The sequence below is a fragment of the Euprymna scolopes genome, chromosome 15 (genome assembly GCF_053919585.1).
Source record: "Euprymna scolopes isolate OS-2025 chromosome 15, ASM5391958v1, whole genome shotgun sequence".
Taxonomy (NCBI): Eukaryota; Metazoa; Mollusca; class Cephalopoda; order Sepiida; family Sepiolidae; genus Euprymna; species Euprymna scolopes.
In genome coordinates, this window is record NC_136496.1 from 97,436,226 (window position 1) to 97,452,164 (window position 15,939).

Consider the following 15,939-nt stretch of genomic DNA (forward strand, 5'->3'; position numbering starts at 1 on the left):
TACGCACACATGGGAAACGTCACTTCCCCTGAAAGGAATTCTAGACATGCACAGTCAGAACATTCACTCCGATATAAAAGTCAACAACACCATTCAACTTGCCTCTTTCTTCCCTTTTTGCCTGGGTTCGTCAACCAGGCAAGTACGTCATCCACAAGCTCTTAGCTTAAAGACTTTTCCACGTGGAAGACTGCTATCATGAACGCATGGTTTTGCTGAGGCCAACACTCTCTCTCTCTTTCCATTTCTACATGCGGGACTACCATTTCTCATCCTCTACTTCATTCCTTTCTTTTCCACGCGCGTAGTCGTCACCAACTGAATGAACATGTGTTTCACCTAAACCCTTTATTTTCGACAGAAAATAAACATGTTTATTTTATCCAGCAATTGAGTTTTTGTTTCCTTAATTCCATTCGTTTCATTATTTTCTTTTGTAGCGAGTTAGGATATTTATATCCTGGTCCGCAACAATACTGTCTGCTTTTTTTTTTTACATCGTTCATTTCTGTATTACGTTTTAGTTATTTTAAACCCCACTCTTCCCATGTTAAATAATAATTTCGAAATAATAACATTAATATTTCAGTGCGGAGGTCATGCGCGCATGCGCAACCAGATGTCGTAAACCGGAAAGTGCGTTACATACATCGTTACAAGATCATTTGAGTTTTATAATTATATATATTCTTATTTATAGTTTTCCAAATTTTATTGGGTTTATATAATTGAAAATTTGGTAATCGTTCATATACCAATAAGTTTTAAGTCAAAATGAGATGACTTAAACTATAAACTCCAAATTACTATATTTCATAATTGAGCATTTATATATTGTTTTAACAAAATCAAGACATCAAGGAATAGATTGCTAGCATTTTATCGTTTTATATATATATATATATATATATATATATATATATATATATATATATATATATATATATATATATATATATATATTGCGATGTGCCCCTTCTGAGATTTGCTTTATTATCCGATTATGATGAATTAATTTTTTAAAAAGTAATAATTTCCTCAGTTCGCATGGAAGGCCGCTAAGGTGCAATAAATGTTTTAAATGGAGATAACAAGTATCTGCTGTTCTTGACTTAAACATGATCGTAGGCTTGTTTGTTGTATAAAATAGATATCAGATGTTTAGCAATCGGCTGTCTGTTGCTATAAGAAATGGTAGGTCAGAAAAGTTTCAGCATATTTTTGTAACATGAAAAAATAATCAGTTCAACACACACACACACACACACACACACACACACACACACATATATACCTTTTTTTTTTTTTAATTTTAATGAACAGAATTAAAGAACGAATAGGTAATATATACAAATTTCAAAAGATGATAATGTATATATAAGTTGATAAGTTTTTCTTCTCTTTTCCTTTTTCTTTTTTTTTTTTTGTATATATATAGATATGTCTCGCATACCAAACTCTCAGTAAAACAAGTCCGATTGCCATTAGTCACATGCTCTCGTGTAATGAATGAATGCGTGAATGTAGAATTGACATGAAATTCTTAAAGAAACTAAAATGACCGAAAAATGGGCTGAAATGACTTACATAAATAAAAAGTAAATGACTTAGAATGACTTTAATGAACTTAAGGATGAATTGAATCATTTTAAGACTTGAATGCTTAAAAAATAACTGGAATCCTTCAAAAACAACTTGAATGATCTGGAGAATGACTTGAATGGCTTTGAGACTGACTGGTTGTAAAGTGGGTGATCATTTTACATTAAATTAATATAGAAAAGTGATCCCCCACTTTATTTCACAAAGTTACAAACATAAGTACAGCATGTAGTAAGAACAAACACTACACTTTGATCTTGGCCAAAAGGCCAAGAAAAGGGTATTTATTTGCTCCCCTACTGAGCAAATTAGGCACAAGGCCGATTTTTAATGTGAGGAGTGAAGGGGAAATGGGGACCAGCTCCCCGGAGAATAGAGGAGCTGGATAGTGACAATTGGTATGAAGGGTTACCCCTACACTGACCAAGGTCTTATATGTGGGATTGTCCCCACATATGGTCTTTGCTTGCAGTATCTGCCGGAACAGATGCTACACTTTGAGATATTAAATCCTTTATTCATATTAAAAATACAGTGAAAATCAACAATGAACAAAAAACTTAGGCACATGGCCAACTCAAAAGGGGGGATTGTGGGGGGTCGTTGGTCATCCTTGTCACTCCAGAACTAAACAAAATCAAAAGTTTCTCCCAGCTAGTATCTTCTTTCACCATAATATCGCATTCACCCTTTCGTACTGGGGGACGTCCTACTTAATTCCCAATTTTTAAAACATTTTTTATTGATGTGTAAAAGCAAAAAAGATGACAATAAAAATGGTACAATAATTCATTTGGGTCGAGGGCGGGGGGGAAGAAAAAACAAAAGGTGATTAGTAGGACCCTCCCAACCCCTTCTAGTTGATAGACTGCCCGTTCCACTAGGTTTGTAAAAGGAATCTCGCTTCTGCTGGTCAATCTCTAAGTGGAGATGCCCTCTAGATGGGGGTGAATGGAGAAAAGAAAATTTTGTGGGTAAGGAATGGGGGTTAGTTTGTATTTCTTTCTCTCCAAGATGGGTGAAATTTAGAGGAAGGGGTGAAAACAAAAATTGCAAGTAGGAGGGGGTGGGGATCTTGGAGGCTTCCTAATCGGGGAGGGATGGAACACACACTCAGCTAGCTGAGAGGCTACTTGTTTAATTTTACTTTATGGAACTGCACGTTCCACACCTAGGCGGGGAACACGTATTCAAATTTGTCTCCTCTTCGTACACACAGACTTGCTACATGTAGCCATCTTCTGTCAAATGCCGCGCGATGCAGCCTTCTTCTATTACATCTGATCTTCACCCATGGTTGGTGTTTAAAGAAATGATCAGATCCTGATCAGGAAAAGACAACACCCCCGGCAACCTTGCAGATGCTACGTCCAAATCACCATTCTCGCCATGGCCAGGATCGTAACATAGACCATTTGTCTTTCCCGGCCCCACGGTGGTCTCACGATGTCCAGGACCTTGGATATGGTAATTGGGCGAGGATGCTCAGGATCGATGCAAACCGTCACTTCACTGACATACGACCAGTATCGGTGGAGTTCACGGCAATCGAAGAAAGCGTGTTCAGTCGTTTCTATGGCCATTGTCCCACAACGGGGAGAATCAGGCGACTCCAAAAACCTGGAACAGCATTGTATCTTATTGAGTGGAAGTGCATTTCGGGCCAATCGCCAGGTCAGAAAGAACTCCGAATTCTTCAGATGACTCAAACCTAGCACCCAGCCCCATGCGGAGTGGATCTCACTCTGCTGCCAACCAAAATGTGCGCATAGCGGGTCGTCAGCGGCCCCTCTCTGTAGATCCTTGTGGAGTTTCCTATGGGTAGCAGTCACAAGGTCGCTGGACCGTGGTAGTTATTTTAGCGTGGCTCGGCACTTTTTCATGTAGGCAGATTCGACAGCTCTCGATAGAAGGGTCGAGAACGAGGTCGGGGAAGGCAGCAGTAACCACGGGGTGCCATGGTTGGTCATCTTACATATAGTGGCTCAGAAAAGCCAGCCTCTCAGTGTCTCGATGACACTTCAAGTCCGGCATTCCGAAGCCTCCCTCACATGGACGTTGAATACAGACCTGTCTGCTCACCCAGTGTCTTCCTCTGTCCCAAAGAAGTGAGGATAAGAGTTCGACGAGAGCTGTTAGGTGTTGTGCAGGCAGGGGAAGTATGGCCAGTCAGTAAAGGATGAGAGGAAAGACGTAAGTGGCGCACGCCTCAGCTCTACCCTTTAAAGAAAGTTTCCTAGGAAGCCACGAATTGACTGCAGCCTCCACCTTTGACTGTACCTCCAACCAATTTTTGTCAAGCTGGAGACCTGGTACGAACCACACACCGAGGATCCGAACCAGGCCATCCGTCCAGCCAGGAGGTTGGCATTGCCACTCCAGGCGCCCAACCGCAGTCCTACAGACTTGCTGCAGTTTATCTTGGTCCCTGTAATTCTTTCGTACTGAGCGAGTGCCTCCAACACGATCTTGATGTCTCTGAAGCTCGACACAAAGACTGTGACACCATCGGCGAATGCGGATGCCTTGGTGGCTGAGCCACCGGGTAGTGCAGGGCCGAATTTGCCTCCCCACATCTCAGCTTGCGGAGCAGGGGCTCCAAAGCCAGGACATAGAGCAGGGGTGACAGTGGACAACCCTGATGAACCGACCGAGAGATAAATAAGGTTTTCGAGCGCTTTCCGTTGACTTGCACGGAAATCCACTTGTAGAAGTCCGGTTTAAAACCGGTGGCCTCTAAGACAGATGCCAAGAAACGATGGTTGACCCTATCAAAAGCTTTGGACTGATCTAAATTGATCAGCGCGGCTTCCGTGTCATCATCTATCCCTCCCTCTAGGATCGTGCGTATCAGGTGCAAGTTGTTCTGAATCGATCTCCCCTTCACAGCATAGTTCTGTTTCGGTTCAACCAACTCACTGATAACAACCTGCAGCTGATTCGACAGGACTGTGTGAGCCCTTTCTAGTCTCACACAAAAACACGCGTTCACATCTCAAGCCATTTTTCTTGTCATACACATACGCACACACAAACATGTGCGCACGTACACACGTACATATGTTCATGTTCACACACTTACATTCATGTGCATACACACACACGCTAATGTACACACATGTATGCACACATACGCGCACATGTACTCACACATGGACAACGTCACTTCCCCTTAAAGGAAATCCACACATGCGCGAAGAACGCCCGGAAACAACTACAAAATTGAGAGACTTGAGCTGTTTCCTTCTATTCGATTTGGCTCTCGTGCTGAGTGGTCGATGGACCAACTGCTCCCTTTCGGGGCGTGCGTCACGTCCCCTGCTACTATGTGTGGAGCAAGAGCCGACAGACAGTACGTACACCTTACACACTTTCTCTCTCCATGTCCTGGATTGACCTTCTCACTCTCTCTCTCTCTTTCTCTACAACAATAGACTTTCCCTCTCAGCAGCTAACAGCGAGAGACGCAAGCCAAACTGAATTGACTTTCTCTCTCTCTTTCTACAACAATAAACTTTCCTTCTCACCAGTTAACAGCGAGAGACGCTTGCCAAACTAAACACGTGCTGTACCCTTTTCTTTCATTTGTTTCTTCATGAAATAAATTCTAGTTTGTTTATTTCAATAAACGCGTTGTTCGTTCCTTTCTCAATTCAATTAATTTTTCTTATTTTGTATGACTGGGAGATCTATATAATATATCCACCAGTCCGCTACAGGACTTTGGCCAAAATCTTCAACTCTGTGTTTAGCAGAGTTATGGGCCTGTAATCGTCTAACTCTTCCCCACCATGCCCGTCACCTTTCCTCAGCAATGTGATCACTCCCTTGATGACTTGCCCTGGGATGGATCCCTGAGCAAACCAATGGTTGAACACATCCATCAGAAGAGGCAGAAACATGGGCGACAGCCTCAAATACAGTTCGTATGGCAGACCATCGAGTCCCGGCGATCTGTCACAGCTGACCTGCTTCAGCGCAGTAAAAACCTCCTGCTCCGTCACCCGGCCCTAACAACTAGCCGCTCTAACCGCCTCAAGGCGGGGAGAGTCAGTCAAATAGTCGCTAAACTCAAAGACCGGAAGATCGGGCTGCTGCGTAAAACCATGGCTACCGTAATATGATGGCCTAGCGACAACTATAATTTAGTCTGGTGATGTCATGAACATCGGTCTGTTGAAATTTGGTCACTTGTCTCATGACTAAACCGGAAGTTGGTTTAAAGTTTTGGAGGGTTAAATAAATTTAAACATGCCGTCGAGATGTATAGTTCCAAAATGCCGAGGTAACTACGAAAACGGATCAAAAGTTACCGTGTTTTCATTTCCCCCCCAAAAAAGGAAATAATTTACCAGTGGATTAATGCAATAAAAAGAAAGGATTTTACTCCATCTAAATATAGCAGAGTAAGTGTTAAAATGTTTGAGATATTTTTAAAAAAAAACGCGCTTTTTTTATTTTTATTTATTTATTTTTTTAGAACGTATTTTAAAATAAAAATGAAAGTATGTATATAAAAATAAATTTACATGTAATTTAAGTTATGTGCTGAAATAATAAATTATTATTTAGAAACTTATTTAAAATGGGGAGTATGGTGAAAATATGTACTTTCACCTAACAATTTAATAAAAGCGATATCGTAAAAACGGAATTCCTTGTTTAAATGATTCTAAATAAGAAAAATCATTTATCTTTTTAGTTCAACTATTTTACAGTGCAATATTTATAGGATTCTTCAGGCTTGAAGTAGTTATATATATATATGTGTGTGTGTGTGTGTGGGTGGGTGCTAATGCAGAGTGATCTGTGCTATTTTTTAAATCATAAATTTTTACGACGTGCCCCAACGTATTATAAACACCCCAACCTCCCCATGTTAAGAACGGCTTTCGGAAAAAACACCCCCAACCTCGAAAGCTGTTTTTAACATCGGGAGGTTCAGGGGGTGTTTATCCCGAAAGCCGTTCTTAATATGGGGAGGTTGGGGGTGTTTATACTACGCTGGACCAGGTCGTAAAAAAATATCTTTTTTTTTGTATTTTTCTTTTTTTTTTTTTACTTTTGTTAATTTACAGACATTTCCCAATTTTTTATGTTATTTTTTGCTTATTAAATTGTTAGATGAGAATAAAGTAAGCCACCCCTCTCCTTAAATTAAGAATAGGTTTCTAAATAACTTTATTAGGCACTTCTGCAGTTTAACATTCGCAAGAAAATTTAAAAAGCCACTTTTGGCACATGGAGGGGGTAAGGCTTTGTTAAATTTTACATTGCGCGGACGGAACTCTCCTAAAATGAAAACAATTTGTCTGTAGATGTTAAACTGCACTAATACCTGTTATTAGTTACGTAAACTGCATAAATACCGATTTACTTATTTACCAAATTACATTGTTATATTGAAGTTTCCAGCTGTAAGATGGTTACCATTAAATTAAAGCTTTATAACAATTTTGATTAATTCATAATTTAATGACCAAACAAGTGCGTAAACTATTAATAGTTAATGAAAGAAAAATAGGTAAATTTTTAGATTAGATCCACCTCCACAATTTTTTTTCAAATGACTACTTGTATAGGTTTTCGACTATGTTGAATACGGAAATCGCATTGAAATTTTGCAGAAATAAGTAGTTATCCAGATATAAAAAGTTGTTTCATGCATTGTATTCTTTAGCGGACATCTTTTTTACATGCGTACGCGCGCCATAAAGATGGCCGCCAAAGAATACAATGCATGAAACAACCTTTTATATCTCGATAACTACTTATTTCTGCAAAATTTCAATGCGATTTACATAAACTTTATGTTCTAGAATCTCAATCACTTGTGAAATATTGTTATAAGTTGACTTCAAAGGCTCTTTCTCCGACTACTTTTGAAAGACAAAATGTTAATTTGGTTTTGCAAATTTTCAACGAATATACTATTCAAGGTTTGTTAACCTTAGGAAAACAGGAATGCTTGCCAAATTATGCAGAAATCGCAAAATAAATTCAAATATTTTATATTTGGTGGACAATACTGAATGTGAAAACACCATATAAAGGTTGTCGACTTCGTAATAAATATGATAATCCACTTACATTAAATAGTGGTAATCATAGTTTCCTAAATGTGTTAGAAACTTGAAATAGCATTCCTGGAAGAACTGGTAAGTTAACAAAGGAAACATATATTGCTTTGCACCATACTACTTACGCAATTTTAGAATTGACTAAATATTGTATAAATGTACTGAACATGGTGTATATATTACCAGGAAAGTTTCAGACAGATAACCTTGAGGCAAGGTTTGGCCAATATCGACAACTTAGTGGAAATCAGTATAATATATCGATACGTCAGGTGTATGAATGTGAAAAATAACTCAGAATGTTGTCAGTTTTAAAATTGAGCTTACCAATTAATCGACCTATTGAATTGAAAAATTTAAAAGAAACTAACTGGGATGAAATGACAAGGGAGCAAGAATTAAATGTTTATAAATTTAACATAGATGTAACAGAAGATGATGTTAATTAATGCAAGGAAGTACTTCCTGTTATATTATACTTAGCAGGTTATTGCTGTCATGCAGTTTTCAAAAAACTGAAATGCAATAGCTGCAAAAATTTAATATCCGGGAGAGAGGCTGTTGAAGAAATAACTGAATTAAACAGCTACTTTCAGGGTATTAACAGAGGTTCTCTGCTATACCCAAATGGTATAACTAATAATTTTGTCTTATATAATTATATAGTTATAAACAAACTTACAAAATGAGATTCTTTTTTACATTTGATTCATCAGAGAAAATTAGCCATGTACATAACTTTAAATATTTTGGCTGATCAAAATCGATTATTTCATGTTGGCTCTTGTGATGAGGGTCACACTATTCAGCAAATTGAAAAAATGCTGATAGTGAGTTCATCGAATTCTCTTACAAACAATTTTTGTCGCAAAGAGAATGACAATATTAGTAAAAAAAAATATCAGAAAAAGAAAAATTCAAACTTTTAATTCAATTCTACAACAGATTTTTGAAAAGTTTTGATATTCAATGTTTGAAATATTTCTGCCTTAGTAACTTTGTTTATACTAACATTTGTTTGAATTTAATTTTTAAGTTATTATTTGTTCTCCAGTTAAACTAATTGTTCGTTATTCAGTTAAACTAATTTACTATTCGTTTTTCAGTTAAACTAATTTATTGTTCGTTTTTCAGTTAAACTAATTTATTGTTCGTATTTCAGTTTTTCGTTTGTTTTTCAGTGTTGATTTTTAAAACATTGTTTTTTTTATTTAAAAAATATTTATTGTTCATTTTTATTTATTTCTATTGAATAAACTTCAGTTTCATACAAATCAAATCGTATTCCTTTTCTTTTTAAACTTTTTAACAACTTTTCTCCCTTTCAATTCGTTTTTTATTATTAATATTTTTATTATTGATATTGGATGAGTTTCAGTACAAAGTATCATGTTTATCTTTTTTAATCCAATTTTGAAGTTTTCTAACGCTTTCTGTAAAAAATGTCTGCTCATTATCGACAGTCTGTGTTCCACTTATCTTGCTTTCTAGGACCTATGGCGATGACGTCATTTTTCAGCTGAGAGGCCATCTATGACGATAGTCACGGTAAAACGCTCCTCGAAATGTTCTCAAAACCCCTCACAGATTTCCCGAGTCGATTCCAGGGTGCGTCCATCCGGATGTCTTACCTTTGCAATGTACTTGTCCAAGCCACACCTAGAAATTTCACGATGCATGTCAGTGTTGGAGTTGACTGCTTCATTGCCTATCTTTCTAAGTCTAGCTCTGACGACTTGACCTTTATAACGCTCGGTATTCTCACGCAGAAGGTCCTGCTTAGCTAGTTCCTGACTAACCCTATCACCCTCCCCCCATAGCCCGGGCTAGTTTCTGCTCTAGCTTCTTCTTCGTCTTGGCTTTATCTAGTGCGAGGCGCTGGGCATACTTGACGGAGGTTCTAATTTTGGCTTTTAGACCTATCCACCACTTACTCCCGGTAACTGCCCCCACTAATGCTTTTTGAATTAATTCTATTAGTTTCTCTTGTAAGTCTTGTATCTCCAGAAGGGAGGTGTTTAACTTCCAGTGAGCCACTAACTTAGGCCTATTTCCTAGCTTTCATAACTAGTTTATGGTCCATCTGGCCTAGCCAAGTGAATGTGGGACAAGATAAGAAGTCTACTTCACTTCTCCTAACTAACATCCTGTCCAAGTAAGTGTTTGGACAGGAGGAAACGCTATTGGTCCACGTCCACATCTCCCGCCCCGGATGCTCGACCCGAGACCTGTCGACCAGACCGCATCTAGCCATCAGATCAGCCAGGCTGGACTCGCACCTCTCCGATCCTTTAGCATCGCCTCCTACCTTATCTATCTCAGGGTCTAAGATGCTGTTCCAATTCTCCATTAGCACTACCCGCTTCCAACAATCTACAAACGCATCAAGCTGACTGAAGAATGAGACCCTCTCACGAGCGGTGCTCGGCGCATGAACCGCGATCATCCGAAACACAGAATATTTTACCGCAACATCGGCCACAACCGGCCTGCCCACCGCATCCCTATGAACAACGTCGACCATCACCGACAGGGTACGTCTAACCAGCATGGAAACTCCCTTCCCCCATCGGCTGCCATATGCTGTGAAAACCTCAAAATCTCGGGCCAGCACCTGACAGCCCACAGAGGAAACAAAATGCGTCTCCTGAATAGCAGCCACATCCACTCCCAGGGACAAGAGGTCATGCTGGAGGCGAGCTGCCTGGCCCGATGATCTCAAGCCCCTCGCATTCAAACTAGTCAAATTCAAAACCATGGTACCTACCTTAGGGTGTGTCACACCCAGCTACGAAGTCAGCCAGGGAGAGGACGCCGACATTATGTACCATGCTCAAGGTGGTCAGGTTTTTCATATCCTGACCTTCTCTCGCAGTGCCGCCGACGTCCAAAGGATAAATTAATTTCATGGCCCTGTAGAGTGACGGATGGACCAACACTGGGACCCTTCCCTTGCATTGTTTTGACAGTTTGTCAAGAGGAGGGTCATTTTTTTTAACCAGCTCGATTCCGGGAAACGCCCCTTCAGTCCACAAGTTGGTCTTGCAGGCCTCTGGAGTTCTGACAAAAGTTATTAGGAGCGGATCGTCCGGGAAATTTAAGGGTATATTTACATCTTTCCCCTCTATCTATTTGTAATCGAGCAGAGGTTTTAAGTTTTTCCTCTGCCGATGGGAAATGTCTGTTGCCACAGATAGAGGGTCTACATAACATAGTTCCTCGGGAGCAAGGGCTTTTAATTTGGTTGGTCTGCAAGAGGCAGAGGAGTCTCTCTCTTCCCTTGGTTCATTCTTTTCCTTTTCTTTTTGGCGTGGTGGCTCAGTTTGCATTGGTGTGGGGACAGGTCTTGGTACTGGTGTAGTATCTAGTGTTGATGCGGTGTTTGGTGTTGGTGCGGTTTCTGGTGTTGGTGCAGTGTCTGGTGTTGGTGCCATGTTTGTTGTTGGTGCGGTGTCTGGCTTGGAGGTGGAAGTGGATTTTGTTGTTAGAGGTGGTGTATGTTCACAGGGAGTGGGGGCCACCTTTTCTTCCTCTTTTCTTCTTTTGTTTTTCTTTTTTATTCTTTTGAATGAACCGGGGAGAGGTGAGGTTGAGTTCTTCTCCCTCTCACTTGCAGATTCATCCTCAGAGGAGCAGTCTTTTCTCCACTTGATTCCCATCTCGATTGGTGTGGGGACCGTTGGTTGTATCTGCTCCTCTAGTTGCTGCTGTGGCTGGTGTCATTTCTGCTGCTGCTGCTTCTGCTGCACTTGCTGCTCTTGCTGCTACAGTAGTTGTTGTTGCTGCAGTCGTTTCCACGGCATCGGTTGTAGTGGCTGTTGTTGTTGCTGCATTTGCAGAGGCTGCTGCCTCGATTTTGGGGCTGGTGGTGGGACGGTGGTGGAAGGGATTATGGGCTTCATTCCTCCCTCTTGGCCTTCTGGGTGGTTTGGGTTTTCCTTGGAGCTGGGGTTGGTGCCGCGGTTGCAGGGGTTGTTGTCGCCTGTTTTGGCGCGGGCGCTGTCTCAGGGGTTGTGACCTCCTTTTGGGTCATTTGACTAGGAGTTACCCTTTGGGGGTAGCTCCTAGCCATGTAGCCCTGCTTTTGGCAGAACCAGCAATGCGGGCGATGACCTTCCGCCACTACCGTCATGCTGGCGTCCTTGTATGTCAGCAGTGCTGGTATCGCTCGAACACCCTCCCTCTTCAGCCTCATTGCTATAGTGTAGCAGCCCAGGTGAGTCCCAGTTTTTAATCGTACAGAGGTCACCTGTTCCACCTCACCATACTGGCTGAAGAGGCATCCTAGCAGTTCCGCAGGTATTTTGGTTGGCACATTAAATACCTGCATCCGAGTCCTTCTCTTGCCCTAGTATTAGTTTGACTCTCCCATGCTTTATTTTTTGGAGGGAGAGTCTCTCCACATCGTCCTTGGTGGGTAGGATGTCCCACACGGCAAAGATCCTCTGGTACAGGTATAGTACCGGGATGTTAAGTTTGTGGAGGAGCCTCACCATATCTTCCTTCTTCATCCCCAGGAGGTGGTTTTCTGGTATATCGGAAATGGCGAGGGACAGAACTCTGCCCTCAATTGCCTCCCAGGCACCTGGTATGGGTTTTATATCTGCCCCCTCTATGTATTGTCTGTACTTTGTCAGGTACAGGTCTCTATACTCTGGAGGGGAGAGTTGTTTTTCTACGGTTTTCCCCCACGCATCTTGCTGGTGTTGGTGTTTGGTGGGGTTAGACCGTTTTTCCTCTTTTATAGAGGTCGCCCTTGCCTGTTTATTGGCGACGCTTCCTGCCTCCCCAGATGTCTGTCCTTTTGTGGGAGTGTCGCTTTTGGGGCGGGGGGCGGCTCCTTTTTCAGTGTCTTTTGGGCCTGACTCTCCTTGGTTAGAGTTTTTTCGGGAGCAGCTTCTCGTTTTGGGGAGTTGGACTCTTGGGGAGCATGATCTTTTTTGTTTACTTTGAGAGCATCTGCCCCTTCCTCGTTTGTGAGGTACAGGCGGTATGCCACCCCTCATTTTCTTGATCTGGGAGCAGCCCTCTTGTAGAACGCTGTCCCCTTTATTGTCCTTTTGGCCTGGCACCTCCTCCTTTTTGCGGTCGGAGTGAGATGCTACGACTGATTTTGGTTTTGCTCCCCTGGCGGAGGAGTCGCCCTCTGGGGGAGCTGTTGGTAAATTTTCCCCCTCCTGGGGAGCGTCCAATGATGTCATATCCAGGTGGTACACCCCGTCAGTGGTTGTTTTTGCTCCTCCTGTTGGGGAGTCGTTCTCCTGGCGAGCAGTAGCCCCCTCGCTGGGGGTATCCATATTGGTGGCCCTCGGGCTGGGGGGGGGGTCTGTTTTGGTTCCCTTCTCTTTTAAAAATCACCGAAAAGAGTGACGTGGAGACGGTGTCCAAAGTGGGGAGCCGACTTTGGCGCCAAAAAGAAGTGGCGCCAAAAAGCAGCAAGAGGGGAGATAGAACTGAGAGAGGGAGTGGGAAGTTAGTGGAGGGAAGAGAGAAGGTGTTTCCGACCCTCCTTCGCGGCAAGATCATAAATTATCAGCTTGGATCCCCCCGTGAGCGGGGAGAGCAGAGAAAGACTGACAAAGTAGGGGTGTGGACAAAACGCTACCCAACAAGCTCATCAGGTGTTCTGGGCACGAAAATGTGTCACCAGAACAGCACTGCCTCATGGGATGTATGTATCAGAACAGATATTACACTTTGATCTTGGCCAAAAGGCCAAGAAAAACTTAAAAAGCTAAGAACAGCATCTATTAACAACAGACCTTTGATCTTAACCAAAAAGGCCAAGCACAAAAGTGTTACAGACAGACCGATCGACCGACAGACCGACCAACTGACGGACCGACTTATAGAGTCGCTTGCATGCAACTAAAAAGGAGAAAGACAAGCTTACAACAAAGATAATTTACAGAGTTGTATTCCTTTCATTATTATTTCATATTATGTCTTTTTATAATAGACCAAGAGAGGTTACTCCGGTTGATTTTCCCGTTTATTTATTTTGTTTGTTTTTCTTTCTTTCGCGTGATATATATAATTTTTTTTTATCAAGCTATAGCGAGACTTCTGAGTTTTTGACATTTTATAGTTTCTCTCACCTTGGTTCGATATATATATCTTTATGACTGGCAAATGAGAAGAGTAAAAGATAAACCAACCTTTAGCTGGTCGACAACAAATATGTTTTTCCTTTTCATATTTCTCATGGTATTGTCTTCTTTTTACCAGCGAAGTCGCATAGATGTCTACCGTTCTTGAGATCTTTTCTGCAACTAACTTGCATTTCAAATTCTTAATGGTTAACTTTCTCCGAAAGAAACGTAACACCCTCCCACATATAAAAAAAAGAAAAATGATTAATTTTTCTTTTACTCCAGTCTCTGGAGTTCAAAATATCCCACTCGATCCAGTGTTTAGTTTTTGTTGTCCACTCCAGGAAGTTTTCAATTTTTCCGAATCACTTTCATGGCATCTAGATAGGCAATCTGCTACATGGTTCTCCTTTCCTCTCATGTAGTTTATCTCCAAGTTGTATTCTTGTAGACTGAGATACCAGTTCTGTAACCACATGTTTTTGTTCCTCATTCTGTTCAAGAAAACTATTGGATTATGATCGGTATGTACTTGACTAGGACTTTTTCCTGCTGTTATGTAAATTTCGAAATTTGCTACTGCCAGCACAAGCGCTAATGTTTCTTTTTCTATAGTTGAACAGCCTTTTTGATATTTATTTAGTTTCTTGAAGAAATAACTAACGCGTTGCAACTGTCCGTCCTGGTCATATTGAGATAATACCACACAGATTCCATTTTCGCTAGCATCCGTGTGTAGGCTAAATGGTTTCTCGAAGTCTGGTGGTAATAGCCTAGGTTCATTACTCAACATGTCTTTTAACATCTCAAAAGATTCCTGACATTCCGATGTCCATTAGAATCTTATTCCTTTCCTTAAAAGGTTCATCAAGCGGGTTGCTATTCCAGAGAAATTTCAACAGAATTTTTGATAATATCCCGTCATTCCTAAGAATCTTCAAACTCCCTTTACGTTTCTTGGCCTTGGATATTCCTTTATGTTTTTTACTCTAACTTCGCTAGTGTCCATATCCTATGATGTGCCCCAAGTAATGCACTTCTTCTTTCCCAAATTCACTCTTCTCTAGGTTGATAGTTAAGTTTGCTTCCTCCAATCGATTAAAGATTTGTCTTATGCTCTTCAGATGTGCTTCCCACGTTTCATTATACATGATAATGTCATCTATATAAACACCAACATCTGGGATGCCCACTAAACACTTATTCATTAGACACATAAAGGTAGCTTGGGAATTTCTCATCCCAAAGGGCCTCACATTATAGTGATATGTTCCGCCCGGAACTACAAAGCTTGGTCTGTCAGAGGTACTGACCAGTATCCTTTCAAAAGATCGCACTTGGTAATAAATTTTGCCTTTCCAATTTGGTCTATGCAATCTTCCATTCATGGGATTGGATAGGAGTTTTCTTTGGTGACGTTGTTCAGTTTTCTATAATCTGTGCAGAATCGAACAGATCAGTCTGGTTTGTCCATCAATATGCAAGGAGACGCCCATAGCCTTTGGCTGGGTTCGATTATTCTGTTTTCCAACATATATTTGATTTCCCTGCGTATTATCTCCCTTTTTCTGGGGTTCACTCGATATGGATGTTGCTTGATGGGTTGATCCTTGGTTAACTCAACATCGTGAAATATGGAATTTGTCCTTCTAGGAACATCCGAGAATATTCCTGGAAATTGCTTTATGACCTCGGATAACTTATTTCGTTCCTTTTCTGATAAGTGACCCATTTTTTCTTCTAAGTTTGCCATTATTTCAGAGTTGCATAATTTTATCGGGGTGTCCTTGATCAGAACGCTGTCATCCATCAATGTGTTTTTGTTCCGGACTGTTTCGACTTGCCCCATGGGTAATGCAAGCTCGTTTGTTAGCTCCACATATTTCCTGATCTGATTTATATGGCATAATTGTATCTTATCCCATCTATTTGGGATATTCACTTTATAATTCAGGTCATCAACCTTCTCCGTTATTGACTAAGGGCCTTGGAATTTGGCATCAAATGGGGACTTTCTCATTGATAGGAGAACCATAACCTTTTTGCCCACATGGAATTGCCTGACCTTAGACCTTTTATCATAGCGGCGTCGCATCTTCTTCTGGAACTTGCTCAGGTAGGTTTCTGCTATCCTCCTGGCATCTTTCCATGTTTTCCGCAGGTCT

General features: G+C 41.1%; 1 protein-coding gene and 1 pseudogene across 1 annotated transcript; both read right to left on the reverse strand.

Moving 5' to 3' along the window:
• Positions 1-1,746: 1,746 nt before the first annotated feature.
• LOC145294444 (U2 spliceosomal RNA) lies at positions 1,747-1,884 on the reverse strand (annotated as a pseudogene).
• Positions 1,885-15,230: 13,346 nt separating this feature from the next.
• On the reverse strand, positions 15,231-15,623 carry LOC145294206 (uncharacterized). Its single transcript, XM_080141315.1, has one exon. It carries the CDS (start codon positions 15,621-15,623, stop codon positions 15,231-15,233), a length of 393 nt encoding a protein of 130 aa, XP_079997441.1.
• Between the last annotated feature and the right edge of the window lie 316 nt (positions 15,624-15,939).

Coding starts and splice junctions, on each gene's coding strand:
- LOC145294206 (XM_080141315.1), bottom strand. CDS start 15,623: ATGGGGCAAGTCGAAACAGTCCGGAACAAAAACACATTGATGGATGAC.